At 31.4% G+C, this 17,545-nt stretch overlaps 2 protein-coding genes across 2 annotated transcripts; both read right to left on the reverse strand.

Moving 5' to 3' along the window:
• Positions 1-2,374: 2,374 nt before the first annotated feature.
• On the reverse strand, positions 2,375-3,520 carry LOC130828172 (protein DOG1-like 3). Its single transcript, XM_057694009.1, has one exon. It carries the CDS (start codon positions 3,412-3,414, stop codon positions 2,575-2,577), a length of 840 nt encoding a protein of 279 aa, XP_057549992.1. The 5' UTR covers positions 3,415-3,520; the 3' UTR covers positions 2,375-2,574.
• Positions 3,521-8,544: 5,024 nt separating this feature from the next.
• On the reverse strand, positions 8,545-16,062 carry LOC130828173 (ABC transporter E family member 2-like). Its single transcript, XM_057694010.1, has 13 exons — positions 15,775-16,062; positions 14,845-14,998; positions 13,664-13,749; positions 13,455-13,552; positions 13,257-13,374; positions 13,085-13,174; positions 11,765-12,069; positions 11,469-11,664; positions 11,215-11,400; positions 10,799-11,068; positions 10,295-10,540; positions 9,937-10,117; positions 8,545-9,313 (listed from the first exon to the last, which is right to left on the reverse strand). The coding sequence occupies exons 2-12, from the start codon at positions 14,945-14,947 to the stop codon at positions 9,998-10,000; spliced, it is 1,818 nt and encodes a 605-aa protein (XP_057549993.1). The 5' UTR covers positions 14,948-14,998; positions 15,775-16,062; the 3' UTR covers positions 8,545-9,313; positions 9,937-9,997.
• Between the last annotated feature and the right edge of the window lie 1,483 nt (positions 16,063-17,545).

The raw sequence follows: 17,545 nt of genomic DNA on the forward strand, positions 1-17,545 counted from the left end.
AAATAAATAAAATTAAAAAAATAAATTATATTCACAAAACTCTCACCTATAAAATCCAACACATAAAACTAATTTGTAAACTCTACAAATAACGGTTATTAACTAACACGTTCTCGTATCCCTTAATCTTCCTTAAACCCATGTGATAGGCCCTCAAGATTATATGAGTAATAAATTAAATGCGATTTGTTGAATGTTATATTCCTACTAATAATGTGTCACTTTCGGTAGAATCTAAGAATTAAAAATAAAAATTTATATATACTACCCTTTCTATTCCTTAAAAAATACTCACTTTCTATTTTGGGTATTTCATTTATTGTTCTCATAAGAAATCTTTCTATACAAATTTTGGACAAAAATAATCTTGACCATCCTCATTTTAATATTTTAATAATGCTTATGGTACCACATATCTTCCACTAACTTCATTTTAGCATTTTTATATTCCTTATGGTCCTCATATGCTTTCCACTAACTTTATGATAACATTTTTTATTTGTTGTAGTTTCCGTGTTTTTTCAACTAACTTTGTTTTAATATTTTTTTAATGTTTATTGTACTCACTTTTGCTCTATCAAATTTATTATTCAATAAAATAATATATTTACCATCTAGAAGATTCTATTTTTCTAAATTCTCGTGAACATTTTTTATGTGAACTTCATTAAGAAACGGAGGGTGTATTATGCTACAATGATTTTCCTTGGCATTAATTACAAGCTACCGTTTAGATATGGATTATCATGTTGCTCATACTTTCTCCGTTCTAAAATACTCGCTACATAAGTGTTTTTGACACTATTTATCGATTAAGCTTATTCTATATATTATGTCTGATGTGTAAAAAAAAATATAGTCAAGTGAGATCTTGTTTAAATCATCTAATCGCATACTTTCATAATATTAAGTTTAGATGTATACATTTCAATATATAAATAATCAAAATAATACATTAAATTGCATAAGAAGTCAAATATAACAAATATAATGGAAAATATTAAGTATTTTAACTTAGTAATATACCCAATATTTGATGCATAGAATTACGTGACATCTTTGAAATCAAACAAATACAAAAACTCAATTTCTTATGTGGTCATTTTTTATTGCGTAGTCAATATTTTTTCAAGATTGTCTCCTTTAAAAAAAATTTCCCAACTCATGCTATCTCTTTAATCTTTCTTATACTCCTTAAATTTTTATTTTTTTTTTTTGAATTTGAAATTTTGGAATTTAAATAAAAAAAATATCTAAGTACGAAATAAATTTAAATAAAAAAAGAAATTAATGAAATAGTAGAGTTCATGTCTCAAAATGTAACATAATAAACTTATATGATCATTATTAAAATTGTAATAATACGGAAATACGTAGCTTTAAAAAGAATGATATGCCTAAATGGAGTTAAAAAAGAAAAAAATTTCTATTATGGTGTTCACTTAAAAATATTTTTCAAAATGGTGTTCATATCACTAACCTATTTTAATTTTGGTTTGGAGTCTTCAAATCTTATTGTGAAATTAAAGAATAGTAGGTCTAAGTAGAACTAGAAAATAAAACAATATAATCTCTAGTCCTCACTAAAATTTATTTTCAAAAAAAATTTTTTTAAAGGAAAAAAATTAAACCAAATTTATCTGAATTTGATTTGAAAACTTCAAACATAAAAATTAGACCGACAAAATAATGCGTATATACATCATAGAACATGTGATACATAGAATCAATTATGATACAATAATATAGATATAAAATCGCAACAAAGAATTAAAAGTCAGATTTTATCATTTAATCATATGGGTTAGGGGAATTTAGAAAAAAAATAGGATTGCATGGTTGAAATATTTAGGACGATGTTAAGCAGTTTACTTATTTATCTACTTTACTAAAAAAAAGTTGTTCCCAATAAAAACGAGAAAAATCTGACAAAATATCAATTATAATTTATCTACTTTATGAGAAGGGTCCACCAATTGTACGGATAATTTTGAGTTTACCAATACTAAGAATTTTTTTGAATTAACGAGACAGAGTTAAAATTGTTATTAACAAATTTTCTAAAAATAAATCAACGTCCAATGATAATTTTGTATCTAAATGTTCATTATAAGTTTATAACTTTTCTTCTTTAGTTTAAACTGTTATTTTACTCAGATTGATCCAAGTCTCAAATGCATCAAGTAGTTGTGACTAGCTATAGGAATATCAAGAGAAGTGATTTTTATTTTTTTTCATCGCAAATTGAAAATATTTTCAAATATTCTTCAATCCCTTAAAAAATATTCCAACAGTTATTTTAGCTTACATTGAGATTTGAAAATTCCAAAAAAAAACAAAGTAGTTTAGTGTTGAACTTTGCCTATATAAACTACTTTAGGAAATTTTTTTCAATTAGCACCAAAATAGGAATTGTTTTCTTTATTAATAGGCGAATCATTCCTTTAAAAAGACATTCACTAGTAGTAAGTAGTAACACGCACGAAAACTATTTATAATTATCTTGCATAATTTATAATTAAATATTAATTATAGATTAAGATTCTGAAATTATTATTATTCTATAATTAATAATTAATGCAGTTGTGCATCTTTCTTCATTCCCCATTCATGCACCTTAAGATGAAGCTCAGCAGCTGCTATCAAGAAATGAACGGCTTGGATTGGACTAAAGATTTCCACCACTTTCTTTAATGTTCTCAACCGTAGATCATCTGCCTTCCTAAATATTTCTTCTAACTTATCCTCTTTAGACTCAAGTATTATCTCAACTCGTTCACTCACTGACTCACCATTTCCAACTCGCTCACGAACTCCGGAGTTAATATCACATGTTAATGCAGTAGCGTCACGTGAGAGCTCAACCATGGACGAGTCAGCAACTGTCTCTTGTTGTGAAGCTAAGGATTCAGTCAACTCCCTCTCCTCCTTAACTGTTTGACGTTGTAGCTCGTTGACTTTAATGAGTTGACTCGATGAAAGGTCTCTCAAATCGCCCGTTTCCAACCCCTGTATCAACTCACTGAGTTGATCTTCGAGTTGCAACCCGGAGATTGAGAATAATAAATGAAAAGCCATACTTGGTCTCCACCCACCTATCCAGAGGAACGCACTCTCAAGATTCGACCTCCATGTAGCAGATAACATCTGCAGGGCGTTTTGTTTCATTGACTCGGATTTGACTCGGTAATAATTCTTGTAGTGACTCATGACTCGGTTCACGAGCTCCGCGAGTTTTTGAGTTGACTCATTGTGTGATTCGGTTATGATTAACTCGGGGTAAGCCTTCGCGGCTGACCTCAGCTCATCTAGGCTCCGCTTTTGAAGTATCAGCCAATTATCAAATACCTCTGTAAAAGATTCTTTAGATTTGAATCTTACCTTTGCTTCTAAATCTTTAAAACTAGGCAACATTTTTTTCTTTGGTTTTTTATTAATAAGGCTTAGAAGTTAGAATAGGAGATACTTACTATATATAGTTGTATTTGGTCCGTTTTGAAATACTCGCATATAAGGCTTATGGGTGTTATTTACTTTAAACTTAATTTTATATAATCTTATATGAATTATCTAGTCATATATTTTTTGATATCAATTTTTTGTATTAGAGGAAAAGTGAGATTATAAACATTATAAAAATATTAAAAGAAATTTAGTGAAAAAAATATATAAGGAACGTAATTATTGAAAAAATATTTTTGTATAGTTAGTGAGAAACATTTGAATACCAAATAAATAATATTAAAATATTAAAATGAAATTAATGGAAAATATGTGGGGACCATAAATATTATTAAAATATTAAAATAAAATAAATAAAGTTTAATTATTAAAAATTTGTAATGTATATATAAAGATTCTCTATATGAGGTAATAAATAGAACAATTCAAAATGACAAATGAAAAAATAAATATGGGAGGGAATAATTTTAGCTATACATAGTTTATGATAAATCGATCAAAACTATACATTGAACATACATGCATATTAGAGGTGATCAAACACCGGGCCGGGCCGAGAGGCAAAAATCTGTCCATTGATGCGGGCCGGGCCAAAGTGCGGGCCAAAAAGTTCTTGCCCAAACCCGTACTTTGCGGGCCTATGTAATATATTATTTATATATATTATGTAAAATTTAAATAACTTTATAATTTTTAAATTTTTATGTAAAATTTATTTATCCAATCTAAAAGCACTCATCAATAATGCTTTAAATTAAAAACTCTCATTTTTTATTTAATAATTTCTAATCAATCACCGTGATTTGTAAATAACCAAAAAAATAAAAATATAAAACTAAAATAAATAAAACCAAAAAAGACAAAGAAATTCACAAAACTACAAATACAATTGTTGCAAATTATACATAATTTAAAACTCAAATTAAAAATAATTGAAATAATCAAATACAATTGTTACATATTATACATAATATAAAACAAATTTAAAATGCAAATCATGAACACACACTTTTTCAGGCCGGGCCGGGCCGCGGGCCAAACACCAAATCCCAAACCCGTCCCAAAAAAAATCGGGCCACTTATTTTCTACCCAAACCCGCGCCATCGGGCCATATTTTGACACCCAAACGCTCACTTTTTCGGGCAGGGTTGGACCGGGCCGGCGGGCCGGGCCGCCCATGATCACCTATAATGCATATGAATTAGAGGTGATCAAACACCGGGCCGGGCCAAGAGGCAAAAATCTGCCCATTAATGCGGGCCGGACCGGGCCGAAGTGCGGGCCAAAAAGTTCCTGCCCAAACCCGTACTATGCGGGCCTATGTTATATATTATTTATATATAATTAAAAACACAAATTACAAATAATTAAAATAAACAAATACAATTGTTGCATATTATACATAATTTAAAACACAAATTACAAATAATTGAAATAAACAAATAATTGTTACATATTACATATTATACAAATTACAATTAATTGGTTGTGCTTATGATATAATTCATATGATATGGCCATATGGGAAAATAAGCTTAATATTAGATGCTCAATGCTCAGAAGAGTAGTGCGGCTAAGAATTATGTGCCGAGAATTATGTAGGTGCAATATTAGATGTTGAGCTTAATATTCCTAGTGGGGTATTTGTTTATTGTTGACTTGCAAAGAAGAGAACAAATCATGAACCCACACATTTTCGGGCCGGGCCGCGGGCCAAACACCAAAACCCAAACCCGTCCCAAAAAAAATCGGGTCACTTATTTTCTACCCAAACCCGTCTATCGGACCATATTTTGATACCCAAACCCTCACTTTTTCGGACCGAGCCGGCGGGCCGGGCCGCCCATGATCACCTCTAAATTATGAACGTAGACTACCTATACATTGTACATTTGTACGATGGAACTTGGAAGCATTATTCTAGAAGATATCTTCTAGTCACTCCCTTTCATTGAATTAGTGAACAAACGAAAAAAAAAAATAATAGTTATATATATTACGTGGAAGTATTAAGAAATATATGAATGAAATAAAAAAGTAAATTAAATTTACATACAAATTATAATAAAAGATTGTCTCTTCGAAAGACTTGTTAAATGTATAGACTAAATAATTTAATTTATACAAATTAAAGAGAAAATAAGAATATAAACTTCTTATTTTAAATCGTTTGTTTGAAAAATAATCTCTTTAAAAAAATATCTGAAAATTATAAACTAGAATTATAAAAAGAATATAAGTCATAAAAAAATAAATACAAAACATTTTTGATAAGACAAACTAAAAAAATACTCCCTCCTATTCAGCTCAATTGTCCCATTTGTTTTTTCACACTTGCCGAGGCAACATTTTAACTCTTAATATCTCAAATTATGCTTAATTAAAAATTATAAAAAGTTGATATTAATAATCCTTGTATTGAGACGAATCAAACAAGATCCCATATGACTATGTTTTAACTTATAGATTAAGAGTAAAATACAAATTAAGAGTGATAAGTGAATAGTGCCAAAAAAAAATGGGACAATTTAGCTGAATAGGAAGTAGTAGTAAATTTGGTAGGAGATAAGGGATAGTTGTACTTGCTAGGTAGAACAGTAGAAGTAGAAGTATTACGTACTGAGTGAGATCATGTGCAAGTTGGGGAAAGGCGGTTTGCAGCTGGAGAAAAGGCACATAAATATAGTGTTAATTGAATATTTGGCTGATTTATGAAAATTGAAAACCCTCCTAATTAAGCAAACGGGAATTACAGATATACCCTCACCTTTGACATTTATTAATAAATGATAGTTTATCTGTTTCATAATACTTACACCTAATAAATTTTTGCGCAAGTCAATATGTCGGTCAGATCATTTATATCTATAGTTATACATAACTAAAAATTATAAAAATTTATTATGAAAATATGCGACGAGACGAATAAAACAAGATCCCACATAACTATGTTTTTTTCTTTTATAATAGTTAAAATATGTAAATTACCATAGAATGAAAAACAGTGTAAAAATTGGTTTAGTGCAAGTAATATGAAACAAAGGAAGTATAAAAATCTCTCTATCTTTCTGAAATAATACAATTTAATTCAAAAAAAACTCATATTTTTAGTTAAAGTAATTATAGTGTCATTTGATTGGGCATATTTGTCAATACAATAATTTAGCATTAATATATTTAATAGTACATAATTTAAAATTGTAAAAAATTGATATTAATGATTTGTGTTGAAATGAATTAAGATAATACTTAATTATGTTATAACTTATAAATTAAAAATAAAATATAAATTTTAGGAGTGATTGATAAACAATGTTAAAAATCTTGAATGAGAGGAAGTATTATATCAAATGGACAAGAGTTCGAGAGACATTGTTTTAAGAACTAAACGACTTGGAGTATAGATCATACACGATACCATATCTTCTCTTTTTCCTTCCCTTGTATATATTTATTTATTTTATATATTTATTTATTTATTATAGGATTTGTTTTTTGAAAAATATTTATTATACGATAGTTTGGTGAAAAGCAAATCAAAAATCTTGTAAAAAAAAATTGCATTTGCTCCATATGAGAGAAAATTTGATTCTACTCCCCTTTTATTTATTGATGCGGTCAATGTTCCTATAAATTTGTACTATCTTTTAGTTATAATTAAACTATACACCCTCCAATCTTAAATAATTTTCTCATATGAATATTTACATAAATTAAAAGAAAACAAGATCTTTTATACTCCATAAGAGTAATAATAAGGTATTTAGGTGAGATATTATCTTGATTAACATATTACAAAATAAAATTTCTCAACCGATAACCTAAAATAGCCAGAAATCAGACAGTATAGGTTTAATGATTAGTTTCTAACTATTTTAAATAGTTGGAATAAATGTAGTCGATATTTTATTTTAATAGAAAATCAATCGAATTTCCGCCTAACATCTAATAGTCGAAAACTTAGTCAAAATTTCCGACTAACAAGTTAGTGAGAAATATTATGAAATTCCTATCTGAAAGCTTTTTTTCCAAATTACATCCCAAAATGAAAAATTTTAAAAATTCTAACCATTTTTCCAATTAATCTATGACTAAAATAGTAACATGTACGTTAAAAATAATATTTAGAAAGCTCCACCAACAAGCCATATCCAAAACCCATAACCTCTGATATCAAGGGAAACAAACAATTCATAGAAAATATTTATTTTGTATCATTTTATTTAATATTTTATTATTGTAGTTGTTGTATTATTATTAGTATATGGTTCGTCATATTAATATTGTGTTAGTAAAATATAGTCATATTAGTAAAATATTAGTCGTATTATTGTAGTATTAATTTATTATTAGTCGAATTAGTACAATATTAGTTGTGTTAGTTTAATATCAGTATATAATCAATTGTATCAATATTGTATTAGTACATTATTAATTATATAAATATAGTATTAGTATATCCTTAGTCATATAAGTATTGTATTAGTAAATATTAGTCGTATTAGTACAGTATTAGTCATATTAATATTATATTAGTTTACTATTACTCGTATTAGTATTGCGTTAGTAGTACAGTATAGTTTAGTTTTATTAGTGTATTTTTAGTACATTATTAATTATATTAGTGTTTTATTAGTATATTAATAGTCTTATTGGTAAAGTGTTAGTCGTATTAGTACGTATATTATAAGTCCTATTAGTATTGTATTAGTGTAGTATCAGTCGTATTATATTATTAGTCGTGTTAGTTTAGTGTTAATATATTATTAGTCGTAATAGTATAGTATAATATTTGACATAATAGTATATTATTAGTCATTTTAGTTTAATTTTAGTTAAATTAGTATACTTTAACGGGGAGTGAAAAAAATATATCTATCATGAGATGGCATTGTTATATTATAATTATATTTATTATAAAATTTTAATGTAAAAATTTCAACTTGATAACAATAACATAAGTGTCTAAAAATCATAATACTTTTATATCTTAATACTAATAAATCCGTCCATTGCACAAATTTTTATGTTAATAATTGTAGAATTAAAGAATTAAAATGAGAAGAGAGATTAAATCACAGAGTACCAACATTTGTTGTCTTTTTTTCCTTTCAAATAGTGTGACATTGTCTTTTATTTGTTAGCTGTTAGTAAACAACGAACAAAAAATTTAAAATTTTTTTAATCAGTTTCTTTGTTCGCTGTTAGTAAAAGCTAACAAATACTTAACCTCATCTTTGGCATGAAAACACTTATTTTAAAAATTAAAATATCACAAAAACTAATTTTAAAAAATTATTTTTAAAGTAAGCTTATTTATTTTCAAATTTTCCTTTTATTGAATTATATACTCCTATCACCTCTGTGAAATGTGAACCCTCATTTATATCAGTATCAGATATTGTGAAATATAGTACGCATTTTTACAACGTATCTACTTATTATGAAACTGAACTACAAACCTAATAAACTCAATGAAAAACAAAATACATTCTAATCAGACACATTACATCTCACACATTATTATACTTCGTCAAAATGACATTCTAATTTCTAATCAAATATCAATCAATACCAAAAAAAATAAAAAATAAAAAATAAAAAAAAAACACGCTGAATCTGATCAAAGCCAAAATTAATTTAGGTAAAATCCACTCACTACTCACTAATTTGGCGATTTACCAAACCGCAAGCCTAAACTCGGTGCAAAATTGATGACTACAGAAGAGATCCAATGCTACACAAATAGATTCAGAAGCATAAATTTGTATGAGGATTAGATAATAGTCACCTTCATCACCCGTCCTCAGCGACAAATTTATTGTTGTGGTGGAAGATGTAGCACAACTCCTGCAACATCCGATGTAACATAATTAGAATTCAGACTTCAGCTTGTGGAAAACACAGACTATATAGAGAAAAATAACCTTATTAAACTAAAAAATTGTAAATATATGTTGAAGATTGTCTTGGGGCAATGTGAAACTCACAAGACCGTTTCACCCTTCAAAACACTAAATCTGGGAAAGTATCATCCGGAATGAACACATAGTCAAACTATCCATCAGGAATTTGGTCATGTTGTTTGAACCAGTGTCACATGATTCGCTAATTTCTTGGCGAATTGCGATTCGAAAAAGGCAAATTATGGTCGGTTTAAGGCTATTTTTGGGCAAATTTGAGCAAATCGCGAATTCTAAAGGCGAATTAGCTAGCGAATTATGTTATATTGGTTTGAACAGATAAACAAACAAATCCATAAAAAGTGATACTAGCAAAAATAAATTCACGATTTCAGTTATGTTATATTGCAAAAAGTTTAGACCACCGATCCAATGAATTAGGCTCAGGCTAAAAAAGAAAAGAAATTCAAACACAGAAAAAGCATAAACTCTCCTTGCAACCGCAAAATCTAGTTTAGCATCAGAAATTGAAAAGTGTAAACACAGCTGAATCACATACTGAAGCTTTACCATCAAAAGGAAATTTAAGCTACAGAGCAGATTGTTGAGGAGGAGGAATCAAACATCAATCTCAATCATCCAAGTAATAATAAGTTCCTGCAGATTTCTGCTCCCTGTCCTTTGTGGATTCTGACTTGTTAATCCTTGGGCGATAATTAGTTGGGTCTCTTCTGAATGTGATATCCAAATGCTGCAATTTCCAAGGATAAGGTAATAAAAGTTACAAAACACATCACAAAATGAAATTCAGAATGCAAAAGATCTTGCTACTTTCCAACTTTAAGACACAATTATCATCTATCAATCAACCACAAATTCAAGCTTAATCCAAGACATTTCCAAGTACCGATTAAAAAGGGAGACTTACAGATAAGAAAAGATTCATTCCAGTCAACAATGATTGAGGTGCATTTGCCGTACAATCCACGGATGGCATCCCTTCATATACAATGACTCTGTCGGCTAGATATGTTGCCATAATAAAATCGTGTTCAACAATAAATGCAGTCTTCTTTGCATGGAGAATAAATCTCTTTATCACCTTTGAAGCCACAATACGTTGCTCAGAATCCAGGTATGCACTAGGTTCATCGATCAGGTAGATATCTGCCGGCTGTATGATTATGCACAATGTTAAACATACAATATTTTGAGAAAAAACATTCATTTCAGCCATCAACTTTGTAGGCAATAGAATGAATTCAATAGGAGAAAATGCTACCACATGGACACTCTTCCATAATAGGCACATGTTTCCAATGTATGTTCCGCATATAAATACTATTAGCAATCAAGAAATAAGGCAATAAAAGAAGCCAAAGGGAGATAAGACGACAGAACATTAACTGAGACTTAGAAACACAAGGTTTACCTTTCCCAGGCACAAAGCTAATGCAACTCTCTGCAATTCTCCACCAGATAAATTCACAACTTCTTGATCCATTAACTGCTCTATCTGAAGAGGCTTCATAACATCTGAAACAAATTGGGGATGAATATACATATCCCTTATCTTCTGATGTAATAGGTGCCTCACAGTGTTTGGGAATCTTGGACTAATCTTTTGGGGCTTGTAAGAAACATTGAATTCGGGTATTTCCACATCAGAACCCTCCACAGTATCAGGCTTCAATAGACCAGCCTGAAAATTTGCAATTGAAAACATTTCAATCCTAAAGCACAAAAAACCTCACCTCAGAAATTCACCGATTTATTTATTTATTCTCCAATAACCAAAACCATGATTTATCACCTACAGAATTCTCAATATACAGAAGGAGAATATACCAGCATACGAATAAAAGTTGTCTTTCCTGTTCCATTTTCTCCCAACATCACAATAATCTGTGAATCTGTAAATTCACCTTCCACAGCACGCAGTCTAAAACCACCCTGAGTTTTCGTCATGGTAGGGTATTTGTATCGAGCATATGTCTCAATATCCTCAGCATTATCTTGAGGTGTCTCAGCAACCTACAAAAACTAATATTAACAAAAAAAAAATGGAAAAGCATATGTATTTACGTGAAAAGTCAGTTTACCTTGAAAGTAAGAGATTCATCCCGGAAACGAAGATTCTCTGTGGGTACAAATCCTGCCAAGAATATATTGATTCCTTCTCTTACAGAAAACGGCAGAGTGACGACCCCATATGCACCTGGTTTACCATATAAGCAGCATATGAAATCTGAAAGGTAGTCTAAAACACTAAGATCGTGCTCCACCACAATGACATAGCTGAAAGGGAAAAAAAGAGCACAGTAAAAAAGAACCTTTAGCGGGTGTTGTCCAGTACAAAAAAATATGGAAGGTCAAATTATAAAGTACACAAAGATACCTATTTGGCCTAAGCAAAGATCTAATAACTTGGGCAGCTTTAAGCCTTTGTTTTACATCCAAATAACTTGAGGGTTCATCAAACATATATATCTCAGCACTTTGTATAGCCACCACTGCAATTGCAAACCTCTGCAGTTCACCACCAGACAAATCTCCAACATTACGATCCAGAACTTTGTTCAGCTCCAAATCTTCACAGAGTTCAGCCTTCATATCTCTCTCGTCTTTTTGCTCAAGGACCTGTCCAACATTTCCCTGTACTGCCTTTGGAATATGATCCACATACTGAGGCTTGATAATAGCCTATAGATATATACATGTCAGCAACAACACAGAAAAAACACAAATTACAAGTGATCACATGAACCTTAGTTTTAAAAGGGGCAAGGCGCACGAAGGTGCCGGAGCATAAGTGCGACGTGGAAGTGCGAGCATATGGTGGTGAGTGAGGGCTGAGGCGCAGGATTTTGTCCAAAAGCTTAGAAAGCCATTTAAAACATATTTGATGCTTAAAGCTATACAAGATTCATATTAATGTTGCATTAAGCCAACAATATTAAGAGGGTACCAAAAACCCACTTTTTTAGGCATTATGTCTAATTATCTCTATCCAGTTGTCAAATTGTTATTAAAAAAGAAAAAAGAATAAAAGAAACTTAAAAATCGAAGAGAAAAATATAAAGAAAGAGAGAGCAAAATTAAAAGAAAATACAAGCCGAAAGTAGAAGAAATAAATCGAAGAGAAAAATTAAAAGAAAAAACTAGAAAAAAGAAAATACGAAAAATGAAAAAGCCAAAGGAAGTAGAGAAAAGAAAAAATAACAAATTTAGAAGAAGAAAAGAAAACATCAACAAAAAATAAGATAGAAAAGAAAAACGAAAAAAAAGAGATACCTTAGGTGGAGGCACTGAGCCGCATGCTTTTAGGATTCCAAGTATATCATTATTTTCCCTTTTGTCTTTATCTCTCTTTGAAAACAAGAAAATATTCCTTTCTTCTCTCTTTTATTAACACATAACTTTTATTGTCTAATTGTCTATGACATATTATTGAAAAAGGCTTGTCCCAAAGAAAAGCAAAAGCGGTAAAAGCTTAAAAACGCACAAAAGTGTGCCCCTCAAGTATCTCGTTGAGCCCAAAGGCCCCAAACTAAGAGAAGCGATTTTTCTAGAGCCTCTCTTGGAGGCGCTCCATGGCGCACTTTTTAAAACTAATGAGAAATTAGAAGAAAATAAAAATAAAGACAAGCACACCTTAATTAGTAAAATAGGCAAAGCAAGAGCATGAAGCTAAAAATCAATCCATCAATGTTTCTACCTTCAGATTATCTTCCAATATGCGTGTGAAATAGTTTTGCAATTCAGATCCGCGGAAGTATGTTAAAATTTCCTGCCAGTCAGGTGGGTTCTGCAAAAGATATATTTCCCTAATAAATACCTTGAAGAGGTCAACAACCACTTAAAAGAATCAGCGTAATTATGCACATTACATTGAACCTGCCCAAATTGGGCTTCAATTTTCCAGCCAAAACTTTTAGAGCAGTTGACTTCCCAATACCATTTGTTCCTACCAAGCCAAGAACTTGACCTGGCCTCGGGACAGGTAACCTGAGAATAAATATTTTCACTTTAAAACTGAAAATTAGAAAATACCATGTCAAAGACCCCAGGAGGCCAGGACAACTTACCTATGTAATTTAAAGGTATTGGCACCATAACGGTGTGTTGTATCCTTGTCAAGATCTTTAGGAAGATTAATAATTTGAATTGCTTCAAAAGGGCATTTCTGCATACACAATTGGGCTACAAATTAGCTATTAGGTGTGATAAGCAACAACGAATGTGCTTGTGCAAACGTGTATGGATGAGTGAGGATGAAGGATGAATTTAATTTGACCTTGACACAAATACCACATCCAATGCACAATTCCTCTGAAATAAAAGCAAGCTTTGATGCAGAAGTGACCTCAATACAAAGTTTGCCTGAAATAAAGAAAATGAACAATAAGGAGTCATTCACATACTAACATACACAAATCACAGGGTTTACCAGCTATACAATACTGCGTGGTGTCATGAGTTATAAGTGAGACATAATTTTAGTTACGCCCAAGTATCTACCCACTTTCTCAAAGAACGAGCCTCCTTGTCCGCCATCATAGCTTAGTGAACAAAAGCACATATGTGGGCATATTTATAAAGATCCTCCCCCATCAGCCCACACGACAAAAAGCACACATGAAGGCACACATGCACAAAATATAGCAGCAACAAGAACAAATGCCCCTCAAGCTCCGTCCTCCCATTCAAATTGAATTTGAGGTAGAAAAAAAGAATTTTAAAACCAATGCCTTGCAACAAGATGAGTGACAATGAGTAGACCAACAAATAACATTTCAGGTTAATCCATTATAGTCAGATTTACCACCCATTATCTCCAAATTTTCAAACTGAGATGCATCAACAAATATGATAGCCACACAATTGTTATAATGAATGTATGAAAGAAAAAAAAAAAAAAAAAACTGAAATTGCCTAAGCAAGCTTAGTTTTAACTGATGTAGGCACCCTAAAATGCTAAGGATCACTAGAGCTAGGCTTTAGGAGGCTGGAAAAAGTGCTAGCTTTTGGTAATTGGGGGCGAAGCACTTCAAAACCCAGTTAATAAAACAAAATAAAAACTTTACAAGAACCCAAAAAACCCAAAAGAAGGAGAGAATTAAAGAAAAAGAGAAGTGAATTAAAATAAGGGAAGATAAATATATTTGGTGAGTCAAATGGGATCCTTCTGAGACAAACCAAAAAGCCCTGAAAGGCATTCTGATGCGCTCGACTTAGGCGCTACAAAGCCCTCTAAGACGATCGCCTTAAGGATTTGTCTCACCTCGCCCAGCTGTATCAAGGCACTCGATCCATTGCCTGCCCAAGGCACTAAGTCACTAACCTTAGACGACCTTTTTAATAATAAGCAAGCAAATCACTTTAGCCATGAGATAAAAGATGGTAAATAGGTAACTGAAGGTGAAGTAATACTATCACACAAAAATTACTAACTGGGTTACACAAACAAAGGCATACCGGTCTTAACTACAGGACAGCTCTTCTTGCACTCCTGACGGCATTTTTTAGGCTTGCACCGATCAGAGCTCACAATTGCAATACGTGTCAAACGATCAGACATGGTTCTTATTGCAGTTCAAAAGGAAACAAATGACTGAGCAGCCTATTAACACTGTAGAAAGGAAACAAAAAATATAACAGTGAAGCAATCTGATCAATTGAAAATATTTCAACTACCCATAAAGATCTTCACTCAACACAAGATGAATTACAGACTATGAAGAAAATATTCATACTAAATTTAAACCAACAGTTCTAGAATAAAAGTGACTTTAAGTCTTTAACCGATGAAGGCTGAAGCCTCAGTTCTACTTATAACTGATTTTGTTTTAAGCACATTCTCTATTGCTTTTTCCTATCCTCGATTGCTTGCTCGTCACCAACCAAATTATAATCAGTAAACAATACATGACAGAGAGGTAACAGAAGGTGATCAGCAACATTTCGTAGCAGCAATGCAACTAAATGGCTCCAATTATAAGGTACTCAAGGCATCATTTTGCGCAAATACGGATCAATTCATTACTGCTGACTGGTCCAAATATCCTACGTAATCCCAAATTAACCAATTACATGTACTCAATCAAGATATACAAAAACTTTTCCAACCACCAATCGTCCAAAAGTCTAACATAATCTCAAACTCAAGAGGTTACCAATATATACTCACACGACTCATCACTGAATACTTCAAAAATAATTAATATCAGTATTCACCATATTAATAACCACAAATTAAAGCCAATTCAATACTCAATTTTTATACAAAATAGAAATTCCATATACAATTCTATACCATTGACAATGAAAATATAGAATTAAAATAAAAAATAGATGTAACTAAAACCTAGGTAATTAGGGTTTTGCTAGAGTTATAGGCTTTGATACCTGATCACAACAGATTTTCCCCGTTAGAATTGACACGGATCCGGCACCGAATACGAGTAGGATCCCTTGAATTGAACTTGGTTCCGTTAGGGGTTTTGTTTAAGGATCCTCTGTTCTGTGATAATCGTTCTCACTGTCGACTTTATCGGATCACATCCGCCCTTTTCCCTCTTAACGCTAACTAGCTAGATGTCGCACTGTCGTGTGGCATGCACAAGTTTTTTAGATTGGAGATAGAGATAGTTTTTGATTTGAAGTATTTGATAAACAATAGAAATGTTTGGTACAAAACCAAGGCCGAGATTTTGGGGTATTCGATCTAGTATTCGGGTAGATACTCCTATTAGACATTATTTAAATTTGTAAAATAATTATTGATATAAAACAGGAGAAAAAATTAAATAAGTTGATTAAAAGTGTTGATTATGATATCCTTTACATTCAAGATTTGATTCCCATGTGCAGCATATTCATTCCTTTTTAAAAATTTTCATTACTTGATGATTGAGAGCTCCGACTTTTCAGCATTTACTCCATCAAAATCAAACCTAACACTATGCAGCGTAGCCAGCAACATTATTCCTCTTCAGTCTTCCCCAAGAAGTTTCAACTGCAAACTTTCTACCTACTCACCACCACAATAAGCTTCGGTCGCCAGCCTTCACCTATCAACTATCGTTGTCTATCTCACTGTTTAGTATGGACCAAAATCCTTAAATCCAAATCATCCATTATTACAATGATATTTACAAAAAAGAGTGTCATTGTGATCGTGAAATTCAATATGATGGGGCCTAGAGAGACTTTGATCAAGGTTGATTGTTGTTGAAAGTTTTTCTTTGATGACAAATTTTCTTATACTTAGCTTAGGTGAGTTGATTCAGTTGGCACAAAATTGTAATAATCCGACTTACTTATTAACTAACTAAGTTGGGTCATTTCGGGGCTACTTAAACCAAAGGAACTAAATCTCAAACCATAACCTTTAAAGGGGTATTATAAGGTCTAAATCTAACTATAATAACTGATCTCAAGCTTAACATCTAAACTACAATTCAAAACATAACTTGAAACTACACAAGTCCAAGATGAGTCTACAAAATCAAACTATTACAACTTCACTATTAAACCACATGGTCTCCACAACAACTATTCAATCAATAAAAAAAGTCCGCAAAACTCTAGTCACCTCGAATATCTCAATTCTCACCCTTCTCGGCTGGTACCGATCTGCGAGGAATCCATAAAAAGAAACAACGGGGAGTTAGACGTAATTGAATGAGAAGAAGCTATCCAAAACAAAACGAAACATGTTAAATCAAATCAAAGGTTTAAAAGCAATATCAGTCCTAGATCGTTGTGCACACTAGGAGTCTGGTTGAGAGGAACAGAGTCTGGTTGAGAAGAACATCCATAGCTCCAAGACTACATCACTAGAGCTTTTAGACTTTTTTGTCGATTGAATAGTTGTTGTAGAGATATCCAACTCCCTGTTGTTTCTTTTTTTTAGATTCCTCGCAGATTGGTACCGAGCGGGAGGGTGAGATATCCGAGGTGGTTAGAGCTTTGTGGACCCTTTTTGTCGATTGAAAATAGTTGTTGTAGAGACCATGTGGTTTATAGTGAAGTTGTAATAGTTTGATTTTGTGGACTCATCTTGGACTTGTGTAGTTTCTAGTTATGTTTTGAATTGTAGTTTAGATGTTAAGACTCGAGATAAGTTAATATAATTAGATTTAGACCTTATGATACCCTTCAAAGGTCATAGTTT

Source organism: Amaranthus tricolor, chromosome 12, assembly GCF_026212465.1.
Source record: "Amaranthus tricolor cultivar Red isolate AtriRed21 chromosome 12, ASM2621246v1, whole genome shotgun sequence".
Lineage (NCBI taxonomy): Eukaryota > Viridiplantae > Streptophyta > Magnoliopsida > Caryophyllales > Amaranthaceae > Amaranthus > Amaranthus tricolor.

Bases quoted from the DNA above. Each gene is read 5' to 3' on its own strand.
- LOC130828172 (XM_057694009.1), bottom strand. From the start codon at position 3,414: ATGTTGCCTAGTTTTAAAGATTTAGAAGCAAAGGTAAGATTCAAATCT.
- LOC130828173 (XM_057694010.1), bottom strand. From the start codon at position 14,947: ATGTCTGATCGTTTGACACGTATTGCAATTGTGAGCTCTGATCGGTGC. The intron at 11,401-11,468 runs GTAAACTGACTT...TAGTTTTTGTAG, and splicing joins ATGAATCTCTTACTTTCAAG to GTTGCTGAGACACCTCAAGA. The intron at 10,541-10,798 runs GTAAACCTTGTG...ATAATCATACAG, and splicing joins TAGCTTTGTGCCTGGGAAAG to CCGGCAGATATCTACCTGAT.